This window comes from Amia ocellicauda, chromosome 7 (assembly GCF_036373705.1).
Source record: "Amia ocellicauda isolate fAmiCal2 chromosome 7, fAmiCal2.hap1, whole genome shotgun sequence".
Taxonomy (NCBI): domain Eukaryota; kingdom Metazoa; phylum Chordata; class Actinopteri; order Amiiformes; family Amiidae; genus Amia; species Amia ocellicauda.
The window spans coordinates 13,272,579-13,286,429 of NC_089856.1; the positions used below are offsets into that span (position 1 = coordinate 13,272,579).

At 46.7% G+C, this 13,851-nt stretch overlaps 1 protein-coding gene across 1 annotated transcript; it reads left to right on the forward strand.

Moving 5' to 3' along the window:
- The first annotated feature begins 218 nt into the window (after window positions 1–218).
- marchf9 (membrane-associated ring finger (C3HC4) 9) lies at window positions 219–12,165 on the forward strand. Its single transcript, XM_066708515.1, has 4 exons — window positions 219–727; window positions 9,068–9,223; window positions 11,047–11,239; window positions 11,787–12,165. The coding sequence occupies exons 1-4, from the start codon at window positions 386–388 to the stop codon at window positions 12,152–12,154; spliced, it is 1,059 nt and encodes a 352-aa protein (XP_066564612.1). The 5' UTR covers window positions 219–385; the 3' UTR covers window positions 12,155–12,165.
- Window positions 12,166–13,851: the final 1,686 nt, after the last annotated feature.

Genomic DNA, 13,851 nt, shown 5'->3' on the forward strand with positions numbered 1-13,851 from the left:
GTATGTCTACACTGATGTCAGTGTGCATAGGCGTTTTGTTCCATTTATTTTAACCATAACCCCCCACCCCCACCCCTTAATTCCCTACCCCCCATACCCCTTCTCACACACACACACACATACACCATTTGTTATTTCTAGGTGTCTCATCAATTCTCCAGATTCCATATACTACTACTACTACTACTACTACTACTACTACTACTACTATTAATAATAATAATAATAATAATAATAATAATAATAATAATAATAATAATAATAATATACAGAAGCACAGTTCCTGTAGCCGGACTGTCATGCTCCCAGTTGCTCCAGTCCCCTCCAATACCTACCCAACGGTACATTTTACTCTCTAAGTCGCATCCCCCAAACACGCATGTAAATGATGTTTAAGTACCGGATCCGCATGTTTTTCAACGAGCTCAAAGTTCTGGTTTTGATGCGGTCCGGTTCCAGACGGGCGGAGCCGGACATCGACGTAGATCGGCGGACCAGCATGCGAGGGCTCGGGGTGGGCGGCTGCGGGTGGCCGCCGTTCACCGACTGCTCTTCGAGGGACGACGAGGAGGAGTACTACGGCACAGACCCCCGGCCCCGGAGCCTGGCCTTCGAGGAGAAGGATGGCAAACTGCAGGGCGGCCTGGACGGGGTGTCTCTCTCCAGCAGCACCGAGAGCGGGATGAGGACGCCGCAGTGCCGGATCTGCTTTCAGGGACCCGAGCAGGTCAGTGCTTTTGACAAATCCTAACCGCCACCAAAAGATCCATCCCATTATCTTGCCTCTCTGCGACGCGCACGATGGCCAGCTCATATATTTATTTATCTCTGTATTTATTTGCTAATTGCATTGGGGATGTGTGGCGGTAGAGATGTACATAGTCTAAGCAGATTTTTTGAATTAAACCCATGTCTGTGTGTATTACTGTTGTTCTTCTAATGGTGTGTTGGTGTTTTTCACACGCGTGTCTGTGTTTCAGTAGGTGTAAATGGCAGTGCTATTGTGCTACAGGAAGAAGAGACGAGACTATTGCTCTCTCTCTCTCTCTCTCGTCTTTTTCTGCTCCGACACGTTAGCAAATCACTACCATACCCCCCCATAATTATTATTATTCATAGGCCTATTATTATTACTTGTATTATTGTTTAATTATATAGCAATAGTTATAAAACAGGTAGATCTGCAACCCGTTGTGTGTTATTGTCAATTCGGGCAGCTACAGCAGCAGCAGTGGCAGCAGTGGCTAGTATAAGCAAACATCTGGCGGTGGACTTCTGCACGTTCGTCTGTCGTCGTCCCCCCACCCCGCAAAACTGCCAGACTTCAATTATTCCAAAGCCCCCCCTCCACAGACACACACCCGGCGTTTCCCTGTCCCCCCACGACCATACAACGAGATCCGAACTCGTTAGCGCACGCTGGCTGTCCGGCCTAAGTGCTGTTTAAGCGCCGGTTTATGCGCGCAGACTGAATCGCGTCCATCCTTTATCGATACACCTGTCGATATCACACTGTGCCGGGGCTCGTTACTCTTCCTCGTTTTGCGCGGGAAAGATGATAGGGCAGCATTTTTTTTTTTGGGGGGGGGGGGGGGGGGGTAGATAGACAATCATTGGAAGGCAGGAGTGAGGGTGTGAAGCTATACGGAGCAGCCACTTTCCAGTGCCATTTTGGGGTGCTGGTCTGGCTCCTGTCACCTTGCCACTCCAGCAGCACAGTTTGTTTTAGTGTGACAGTGTGTAAGCGTGCAAGAGTATGTGTAACAGTGTGTAACATGACGCCCCCTACAGCAGTGACACCGTGGCCACTGGACCAGTTTACAGGAAACAGTTTACAGGTAACCACACGTTGTTCTGTAGTGAAGTGTAGTGTAGTACATTGTAGTGCATTGTAGTGCAGTGCATAGTGTAGTGTAGCTACAAGGAGGTCATGGCTCTAGAACTTTGAGGTGAAAGGCACTATATACATCTTAATGGTGTGTAAGGGGCGTGGTTCTGGGGTGGCTTGAGACAGAAACCCTGCAGAAGTGCTGACCCCTGAGCCCTCACTGTCACTGTCTCTGGAGACTCAGGATCTGTCAGGCACAATTCTGTCATCTGGCATACATATTTATACCATATATTGAGTTTAATCTTTTTCAGACTCCAAATTATATTTGTATTACTTGTGAATATATAATGTTTTTTCTAGACACATTTTCTTTCACCGCATGTGTGGTGCAATGTTTTCACAACGTTCCCCTAGAGTCTGCAAATTTCGTGTCACCAACAACCTCACATTGTCCTGTGGTCACTTCTTTACAATGTTGCCAGAACGTTGTTTACTTTGCCAGGGTCAACGCCCCACATGCCTGCCTGCCTGCCTGCACTCCCCCAGAACCAGGCCTGCCCTCTACCCCTGCCTCCCAACCACCAATTTCCTGGGAATGGGGTCGGTCGCACACTGACACTCATCCCATGGCATCTTATCCTGGTGATTTGATGGTTACCTATAAACTCTGCCAGGCTGTGTGCCCCCCACTGTGGCAGCGGGAGCTCCCGTCCATCTCCGGTCCTTAGGTGTCTTCAATCCATGGCTAAAGGTCACATTTGCCCTGCCTGTTCAGGCCAGTGAGAGATTGGCCTGGACTGAACACCAGGAGACCGTGCTGTACTGTACTGTGCTCTAGCCTCCAGGACCAGGGCTGTAAGATAACTGTACAGTACAGCAGGGTCTCCAGCGCAGTCTCCTGGCTGGACTTAATTAAACATTATACCCTTAATTAAACAATTTTCTTCTTTGGTAATTCAGTAATTTTGTAACCACTTTACATAACTCTTGGGTTTTGAAATTCCTCTGTTGCCGTATATCACTGAAGACCATTGGTTAATTTCAGGTCTTGCTCTCCTCTGGCTGTGTTGGCATCTCCTAATGGGCATCCAGCAGATGATGCTGATATCCCTCTGGCTCCATGCAGCTGGCATCATCTGTCTTGCAGCTCTGTCTCCTTATTATACTTATATTTTATATATATATATATATATATATATATATATATATATTGACTCCTGTTTATTTTCCCATTTATCCCAATCTAGCAAGTCAGTATTTCCTGTGGGATCTGTACAATCGTTGTTTAGTTTATTTATGATTTTATGTTTTGTTTTGTTGTGTTTTGTTTTCTTCAGACAAGAGCCAAAGGGAATGTTTGAGAGTGTGTCAGAGGCATTCAGCTGTCAGTGCTGTCAGTCAGTCAGTCAGTCAGTCAGTCCGTGCGTCAGTCAGTCAGTGAGTCTGTATGTCAGACCGAAAGAGTCATTCTGTTAGTGTATCAGTCAGTGTGTTAGTGTATCGGTTAGTGTGTTAGTGTATCAGTCAGTCAATGTGTTAGTGTATTAGTCAGTAGTACAGTATTTCAGTCACAAGTCCGCCTGCAGAGTAACCATCGGGTCAGAAGCCCAGCTTTTAAACAGCAGTCACCAGACTGGGCAGAGTGACTGGGATCATTAGAGTTAATGGCCCCTGTTATTATTATTATTATTTCACTAATTGCACAGGGAGTGCACAGCCGGCCTGACCTTTCTGTCTCCGGGGGGGGGGCAGTGAGTGTGTGTGCATGCAGAAGCAGTGTTACTGTGACTGTGTGTGTTAGTGTTACTGTGTGTTTCTTTAAGACTGTAAGTATGCCATTGCATTAGTGTTCCAGTACTAAAGTACTACACTACACTGTACTGAACTGTACCAGGCTGTATGGCACTTAGCACACTGTAGGGTAGTGCACTGTACTGTACTGTATTTTACCGCCCTGTAGTGTAGTGCACTGTACTGTACTGACTTGTATTTTACCACACTGTAAGGTAGTGCACTGTACTGTACTGTATTTTACCACACTATAGGGTATTACACTGTACTGTACTGTATTTTACCACACTGTAGTGTAGTGCACTGTACTGTACTATATATTTACCGCACTGTAAGGTAGTGCACTGTACTGTATTGTATTTTACCACACTGTGGGGTAGTACACTGTACTGTACTGTATTTTACTGCACTGTAGTGTAGTGCGCTGTACTGTATTTTACCGCAATGTAGTGTAGTGCACTATACTGTACTGTACTGTAGTGATCTGTAGCACATTATTTTGCACTGGCATTAACTATATGCTTCAAGTCTGGGCCTGGGCTTGGGTTAGCTCTCCCAGTAAACTAACTCTGCCATCAGGGTTTGGGTCATGGTTCTGCTGGGCCAGCTGTGTGGGAGACGACCCAGATCAGACTGAGATTCACATCGTAGTGAAAGCTAGGTGTTGGGGTTCCCTCCATGCGTGTGGACCATATTGTATTGCTGTACAGTGCAGAGCTTTCCAGGTGCACAATAAATAGGCCACCTCTCTTCCTGAACACCCTGTGTGTCTAGTGGTGGCATTCAGTTTATTCTCTGTATTTTTTCCTGATGGTGTATCTTACCCTAAGGGTGTCTTGCATTCTTCACTATAATAGATGTTGTCTTTGAGAAGACTGATTCTTCCGATCGGCCCCTCTATAAGTGCCACACAGTGACCCTGCCTCACAGAGCTGTGCAGGCTTTCGCAGTGTGCCGTCTTGTTGTTCTCTCACACTGCTACAGAGGTGGAGCTGGGCTTATCTCTCTCTGTCTGGCATTATTAGCAGGCTAATCCCTCCAGCTGCTGCTGTCAGTCCTAAATGCTCATAATTTCTGTTTGTGTCGTCTGGGCCCATTTTGTTATTATGGTGGAGAGTGTTTATGTTTACAGTACAGTACAGCAGGGTCTCCAGCCCTGGTCCTGGAGAGACACAGCACAGAGTTCTAATTCTGACCCAGTTCTCAATAACAGAACTGAATCGATATACTGGTCTATTTATTCTAGGGCTGTTAAGCTCCATGTCCAGGGTCTGAGAAGTCTGCTACAGAGCACTCCTCAAACACAGCAGACTTTCCGAACCCAAGACATTAAATAAAGTTCCTGATCACATGAAAATCACATTGCTCGCTGTTTCAGATGATGACCTGAACAGACAAAAACATGATCGATACATAGATCTCTCTCTTCCTCTCTCTCTCTCTCTCTCTATATATATATATATATATATATATATATATATATATATATAGAGAGAGATATAGATGGAGAGAGAGATCTATGTATCTATCTATCTCTCTATCTCTCTATCTATCTATCTATCTATCTATCTATCTATCTATCTATCTATCTATCTATCTATCTCTCTCTCTCATTTCAGACAGTTTTGAGCTGGAGGTCTTAGCCAAGTGAGAAGCAGTTTGTCCAGTTCTGCTGCCCCAGAGCTTGTGTTATGAGGGAAGCAATGCACCCTGGGTAGAATTCCTGTAGAGACGTAAAAAAGGAAAAATAATAATTAACCCTTTTTCCTCTGTCCTCAAGCACCCCCACCGCCAAGAAGAGGTAGTCAGCTCAGACAACTGCCCCCTCTGGGTCTGTCCTCTCCTCCCCCCTTCCCTCTCATCCTCCTCCACTCTTCCCTCTGGGATTTTGCCTGTGGCATGTACCACTTCAAATCTTCCCTAGGGGTCCACAATCAACTACAGTTAACTATAGGAATGCAGAGATACAGCCCTAAACTCTGCCCCCCCCGATTCCTTGTCCCCTCCCCTTAAACACACACCATCCCCTCCTCCTCTCCTCCTTTCTCCCCAATCGCTTTCAGAGAAACCAGTAGATTGGCCTACTGTCCCTCTCGCTCACTCTCTCTTTCTCTCTCACTCTCTCTCTCAATCTTGCCGACTGAGAGCGCCGTGCAGAGAGCGAGAGCAAGAGAGGATAGAGAGAATGGGGGAGGGGAAAGCAGAGAGACAGGAGAGAGACAAAGAGAGGGGGCGAGAGAGAGAGGGAGGGAGGGAGGGAGGGGGAATCGGAGGGCCCTCAAACAAAGACAAATAGAGAGGCAGACAGGAAATATAAAACATGCCTTTCTGTGGTGTTTTATTCCTGACGGACTGTCCCTCTACTGGGCTGTCACACACGTGCCTGCACAGCACACGTCTTAACCCACTGTGTGTGTGTGTGTGTGTGTGAGAGAGAGAGAGTGAGTCAGTGTGTCACTGCATATGGACCCCAGTGTGCCGGCTGCACAGAGAGCTGTGCACAAGAGCGCATTGGAGGAAATCCCTGGGCTCCTCTCTCTCCCTCCGGCCCTCACCTTAGGGGCCTATTTTCCACATTTAGTAATGGAATTTACTTATGTGTATAGTAGCTGGTGTAATATACAGCTCTGGAAAAAAATAAGAAACCACTGCAAAATTATCAGTTTCTCTGGTTTTACTATTTATAGGTATGTGTTTGGGTAAAACGAACATTTTTGTTTTGTTCTATAAACTGCTGATAAGATTTCTCCCAAATTCCAAATAAAACTCTGAATGGAATGGAATTGCAGTGGTCTCTTAATTTTTTCCAGAGCTGTACATACAACTTCCTCACTGACTGACCGAGACACTGACTGACTGACTGACTGATTCACTGACTGACACACTGACTCTCCAGACCAGTCAAAGCTTAACTTAACCTGTCTTTCTGTCTTGTTCCTTCTATCTTTCTTTCTTTACTTGACTTTCTGCTTCTGTCCAGACGGCTAGTGTCTGTACTGGTGTCAGTGTGTCTGCCATGCTGGTTGGCCAGTTACCTCCATGACTGCCAGTGCCCTGAGATACTGATGTTAATTAACTGAGTGCATGGCCGGCTGGCGTGCTCACAGGGCATTGCGTCAACATTTGTTTGGGATTTAATGTGTGTGTGTGTGCATGCAAGTGTGTGTGTATATACATGTGAGTTTGTGTGTGAGAATGTGTGTGTGTGTGCATGAGTATATGCATGTTTGCAACAGTGCATGTATCTATGCATATGTGTGATTGTGTGTGTGCATGTATGTGAATATTTGTGTGCGTGCGTGTATATGTGTGAGTGTGTAAGTTAATGTTTGTGTGCGTGTGTCTGTACATGTATGTATGTACGTGTACGTGTGTGTGTGATTGTCTGTGTGTGCATGTTTGCATTTATGTAAATGTTTGTATGTGTGTGTAACAGGGCTCATTGTGTGGGAGATTGTTACGATGACATAATCTTTCTCTGAATGAAGTCGTGTACACATCTCCCTTGTCAGAAGGGCTGCTCTGCTGGTGTCACGGGTGTGTCACTCTGCTGGTGGAGCTGTGGGGTGCAGAGCAACTCTGGGTGGGGGCTCTGACTACACTGGCTACACATGTGTGTGTGTGTGTGTGTGTGTGTGGTGGGTCTCCCTGTCTCTTGATTCTTTTGTTGAATCACAGTCAATTAGAACCTGTAGAACAGCATAAAAGATCAGTCATCTTGTTCTGCTTCTGAAGGATTATTTTAGAGACGCACACTTATGTTTGTACTGAACCAGAGTAGGATTTGAAAGTGTTGGAGGGACAGCTGTTCCTGGTTCACCTTCAACCTCCTGGAAAGCTGGAAACCAGAATCAAAAACCAAAAACTTTTTTCCCAAAAGCTTTTTTAAAGGAGGTGGATTTAAATGTTTACTGTGGGTGGGGGGCTTGGTAGTGCTCTGTGTTGGTATTGGGGGGTCAGAAAACACACACCCTCCTGTCTCTGTCTCTCCCTCGCCACAGGACCTCTGTGATCTGGCATTCGGAGAGGATTGTAGCATTGTGTGTTCTGACACATAATAAGCAACCAAACCCAGTAAATGAAGCCCAGGCAGGCAGGGCAGCGATCGCTGCTCACACAGGCTGCAGCTCGCTGGCACTGGACTCCGTATCTAGAGCAGCAGGTGCCTGTGTGCTGCCAGGCAGTTTTGGGGTGGCATCTTTCCATCATGCCCACAGAGCAAGGAAGATTATCCCTGGCATGGCATTAAAAAAGTGAGAGAGAGAGAGAGAGAGCGAGAGAGAGGGAGAGAGGTGGGGAGTATAAATCCCCCAAGCTAAATGCTTAATGTTCTCTGCGGTGCTGGGAGGACAAAAAAACAAATAAACAACCAAACAATAAAAACAATTACATAAACACATGCAATCTCTCACACAAGAATGTGCTTCTGCTTCTTCCACTTCCCCTTCCCCTTCCTCTTCCTCTTATTAAGATGGAGCCCATAAATAGTGACAGACTGGGCAGTAGAACGGACCCTGAGACAGACATGCATTTCAGAGACAATGGCTTTATTTTGGAAATCTCTCTCTCTGTCTCTCTAAATGTGTATGTGTATATATATAAATATATATACAGAAGGGAGGGCAGGGGGGTGTTGAATGGCAGCACTATGTGTGTATGCCCCCCAGCTGGAGTGTGTCGTGTTCTGCGTATGTCCCCTAGCACTCCGGAATGCCTCCCTCAGCCTTGGACACTCTGCACTGTCCTCTGTTCCAAGAGGGACATAGAGAGACAGGGCTGGACATCAATATACAGGACAGGCACACTTGTATTGTCCACATGGAAGGACTGTCTGCCTGCCAGTAATGGACAGAGCTGTAGCAGACAGTCAGGCAGGCAGGCGTTGATAATCTTGGGTGCTGACTCACCCAATACCCCCCTCACCTCCCCACTCTCCTCACCTCCTCCCCTCCTTTCCCCAAGAGGCCCCTGGCTATTGGGAATCCATGCAATCGTCTACATAAAGAGAGAGAGAGAGAGAGAGAGAGAGAGAGAGAGGGAGAGGTAGAAGCAGAGAGAGAAAGAGGGTGAGAGGGGATTTTATTAATGCCCCCCACCACCATTCGTCTCTGTGAGCAGTGAGAGCACACACACACACACACAGATTCAACACACATTGACACATACACACACAGAGTCATGCTCCATTCATCTTTCCCTCTCTCTGTCTTTGACCATGTTATTTTGCATCTTTCCTGCAGGGGGAGCTGCTCAGTCACAATTTTCTCTCTCTCCCTCCCTCATCCTCTCTTTTTCTCAGCACTGACAGCATAATGCCTTTTCTTTCTCTCAGTCCTGACCGTATTCCTCCTATCTCTTTCTCTCTCAGTTCTGACAATTATTGAGCTCCCTCTTCTCAGTGTGTACTGACCATGCATGTGTGTGTTTCCTTTGTGTCTTCTGAAGGGGGAGCTGTTGAGCCCGTGCCGCTGTGACGGCTCCGTGCGCTGCACACACCAGCCCTGCCTCATTCGCTGGATCAGCGAGCGTGGCTCCTGGAGCTGTGAGCTCTGCTACTTCAAGTACCAGGTTCTGGCCATCAGCACCAAGAACCCCCTGCAGGTAAGAGTTGGCACTGCACCCTCACCATCCTCACCACACTGGACAAGCTTACTGACACACTGACACTGGTTGTATTGGAAACTGCATACTACCATACTACACATACTATATACCAACATTTCAGTAGTATGCAGTATGCATATTGGATGTAGTATATTAATTTGTAGTATGGTAAAAGTACCCGGATTACTTTTTACATTCGGAAAAAAATATGCAGTATACAACTAGAGCTCACTACAATGAATACTGCATCCCATCATGCTTCACATGTCTGTCACATGAGGTCACATGACATATATAGTACACTGAATCATTAATCTTCATACTGCGTACTGTACTACTTACTGGTAAGAAAATCAATATGTAGCAGTATGTACTTATGCAGTATGTAGTAGGGTAGTATGCAGTTTCAAATACAGCCACACACTGATATCTAACAACTGATAGACTATGGCAAGCCAAATTGTCTGTTAGAGATATCTTGAAATACAATTTAAGATATCTTAAATTGAACTGCAGATATCTCAAATTAACTCAATTTCAAGATATCTCAATTTCAATTAGAGATATCGAACTGAATTTGATATATGTCAAATTGAATTCGAGACATCTCAAATAGAGTTGTGAAGAACTGCATTTCTTTCACTGTTTGTCTGTGTAAACAAGGCCACTGTCTCATGGTCTCAAGGTACTGTACTAGAGATACCTAGAAGAACAGAGTCTGTTAAGAACCAGTTTTCACCAGGGATTTGGGCTTGATGCATCATACAAGCCCCTCTTATATTAAACATTACGTATGCCTTAATTTGTCCCAGGTTTAGCCATGTATGGGTCTTCCTGCCTAGTTGTCAGGCAGAAACCGAGCTCTGATCATCACGGGACAGACTTGAGATACCCCACATTAATTAAATTTGAGATATGTCAAATAGGACAGGAAGTCAATTTGAGATGTATGAAATTCAATTTGATATATTTAAAATACAATTTGAGATCTCAAATTGAATTTGAGATATCTTGTAATGGAGTTAGTTTCAGATATCTGCTATTCAGTTTTAGATATCTTAAATTGTATTTCGAGATATCTCTAAAAGAAAATGTGGCTTGCTATAGATGCATTGATACACTGCACTGCACAACACTATACTACACTGTTATGCTCTATACTGCACTTAACTACACTGTACTGCACTGGACTACAGTATACTCTACTGCACTATACTGCACTTCACTACACTCTACTGTAACGGCCGGGTGTGGTGACATCAGTGCAGCTCCTGTCCTCAATGCCACTGCCAGCCTGCACTCAGCATGTATGACCCTCTGACTTTTTAAATGCCCCCTACTGCACAGGGATGGTTGCCATGGACCCCAGGGCTCCTGCATGCAGAGACTGCATTTTTTCAGTTAGGGACCCTGAATAAATTAACGGTCCCCTGTGCCCCCTCAGGGCACCGCAGAGTCACCCCCACCCCTCAGTGCAGTGCTGGCTTTATTGCCTTTTACAGAGGTGTCACAGAATCTGATGTAATAATTAATTAATTTGTTTGTTTGTTTTATTATTATTATTATTTTTATTTCTTGGCAGACACCTTATCCAGGGCGACTTACAACATTGTTTGTTTTTGTTTATTAATTAATTAATAAACTCTGAGCTTTTGTCCTCTGTGAGGGCAGAGCTCCTTATCACAGACCCACCAGGGCTGTCCTGTCTGACACTCTCTCTCTGTCTGTCTCTCTCTCTCTCTCTCTCTCTCTCTCTCTCTCTCACTCTCCATCCTCATTTGCCTCCCTTCCCCCCCTCCCCCCTCCTGTGCCATGTGCAGTGGCAGGCGATCTCTCTCACAGTAATAGAGAAGGTGCAGATCGCGGCCATCATCCTGGGCTCCCTGTTCCTCATCGCCAGTATCTCCTGGCTCATCTGGTCATCTCTCAGCCCCTCAGCCAAGTGGCAGCGGCAGGACCTGCTGTTCCAGATCTGCTACGGCATGTACGGCTTCATGGACATCGTCTGCATAGGTGAGCACACGCACCCCACACACGGAGACACCGAGACACAGAGACGCCCTGAGGCACTAAGATACTGAGACACCCCAAGACGCTGAGACACCCCAAGACGCTGAGACACCGTGACACCCCAAGACACTGAGACACCCCAAGACGCTGAGACACCCCAAGACACTGAGACACCGTGACACCGCAAGACACTGAGACACAGAGACACCCCAGCACCACTAAGACACTGAGACACCCCGAGACACTGAAACAATGAGACACTGAAACACTGTGACACCGAGACACTGAAACAATGAGACACCAAGACACTGAGACACCCCAAGACACTGAGACACCCCAGCACCCTGAGACACTGAAACACTGAGACATCCCAAGATACTGAGACACTAAGACACCCAAAACCACTGAAACAATGAGACACCGAGACACTGAAACACTGAAACACTGAGACAGAGACACAGAGACACCTCCGCACCACCAAGACACTGCACTGTACCACCCTGTACACATTCTGCTCACTCCATACTCACTCTGCTCTTGTCCCCCGCAGGCCTGATCATCCATGAGGGGTCGTCCGTGTACCGCATCTTCAAGCGCTGGCAGGCTGTCAACCAGCAGTGGAAAGTGCTGAACTACGAGAAGGCCAAGGACCTGGGGGATGCCATGGGGGGGAGCGGCAAGGGCGGCGGGCGTGGCGGCCCACGGACCAACCCCCACAGCTCGGCCGGCGGGGATCGGGGCGGGGGAGGGGGTGGCAGCGGGGGCGGCCGGGGAGGGCGGGGCCAGCGCGTTAGGACTATTCTGAACCATCACTGTGGATACACCATCCTGCACATATTGAGCCAGCTGAGGCCCAACGACCCACGCATCGGAGCCACGGCCAACAGGGAGGTGGTGATGAGGGTGACCACTGTATGAGACCAGGGGCCGGCGGGCGGGGGGGGCCACGGACACATGGGAGACAGAGAGCAGACTTGCGCAAGAGGGGGGGCACCCAGAGGAGCAGTGACTGGAGCCTGAGCTCTACTACTCCACTGCAACCCTCCTCCTCCTCCTCCTCTCCCGCTCTCCTCTGGCCCTTCTGGATGTATAAAATGCGCACGTTTTTTTTTTAAGTGCAAGAAGAGAAAAAAAAGGAAGAAGAAGAAGAAGAAGAAGAAGAAGAAAAAAAACCTTGGGATATAAACGATAATAATAATCATCATAATAATAAAAATACACGAACAAACAGAAAACGAACAAAAACACAAACAGAGATTAACGGCCCGGAATTAACAGGCTTTGTTGGTGCAGACTTGGACCTGGGCGGGACGAGGTACCGGGAAAGGGGGAGGCGAGGGGTGGATAACCACTTTCCCTCCACCCTCTGCCTCCATCCCCCCTTCCTCCTCGCCCTCCGTATAAAACAAGAACAAACACACATAACAGCAGCTCCAGAACCGCCAGCTTGCGCTCCAGCGTTGTCATTTCTGACCTTCGTCTCGTTTTCTTCTTTTCCATTTGTCTTTGTTTTGTTTTTTTTCTAAATTCTGATTTGGGGGCTTTTTATAAACAAAGGAGGAGGAAATTGATGAAACAAGCAGTCAAACCATTTCTCTTCTCTCTCGCTCTCTTCTCTCTCTCGTTCTATCTCTCTCTCTCTCTCTCAGACCTCCTCTACAACATCGCTCTCCTCCTCTTTCCCCTGTATCTCCCTCTTTCTTTTTCTCCCTCTTTCGTTCTTGGCCAGATGTGTTCTGAGGACAGAGAGACAGAAGAAGAGACAGACAGAAAGACAGGGGGTCGTGGGGTTGGGATTTTGTATTGTTCTTTTTATGATTTCTTTCTTTGCAGGTTGCTTGGTGGTTTGACTGGCCCACAAATGACAGTCTCTGTATTCCTCAAGCCAGGGGAGGAGATGAGGGACGGTGGGAGGAAGCAGAGAATGACAATAAAATAAAATACGATTTTAAAAACAAAACAAAAAATGGTGCAATAAAAAACATTCAAATAAATAATGGAAAATGACATTGAGGCTCCAAACCAAGACGCGTCGTCCCGGCAATAAAGATACCTGTACATTTCACAGTGACTCCGCCCCCTGCGTCTGCACTCTTATTAAACACCCCCCCCCCCCCACACACACACACACACACACACACACCCAACTGCCCCACCCAGTGCACTTTCTCTCTCTCTCTAGATCACTTTTCTCTGTCTCTCTCTCTTGGTCACTCTATCTCCATCTGTCTCTCTCTCAATCACTATCTCTATGTATCACTTTCTCTCCTGCCACTCTCTCTCTCTCTTTCCTCCCTTTCTCTCCCTCTCTCCCAAATGTTGTTTCTCTCTCCTTGTACATCCCGCTCCCTCTTACCTGTCTCCCACACTTTTACTCGCTATCTGTCCCCAGCTCCCAGTCTCACTCACAAAAAAAATCTGATCAAAGTTCAAAGGTCACAGCACCTACACCATTTACACTTAAACTGTTGCCTCCGACCTTGACCCTGGCAACACACTTTTGCAGTCCACTCTGAAATTTGAAGTTAAAAGGTGGGGTTCATTGATAGAGACAGTCCAAAGTTATATTTAGGTTTGTTTCAGAGTAAGAGTTAGATTAATCAGGCTAATTTTTG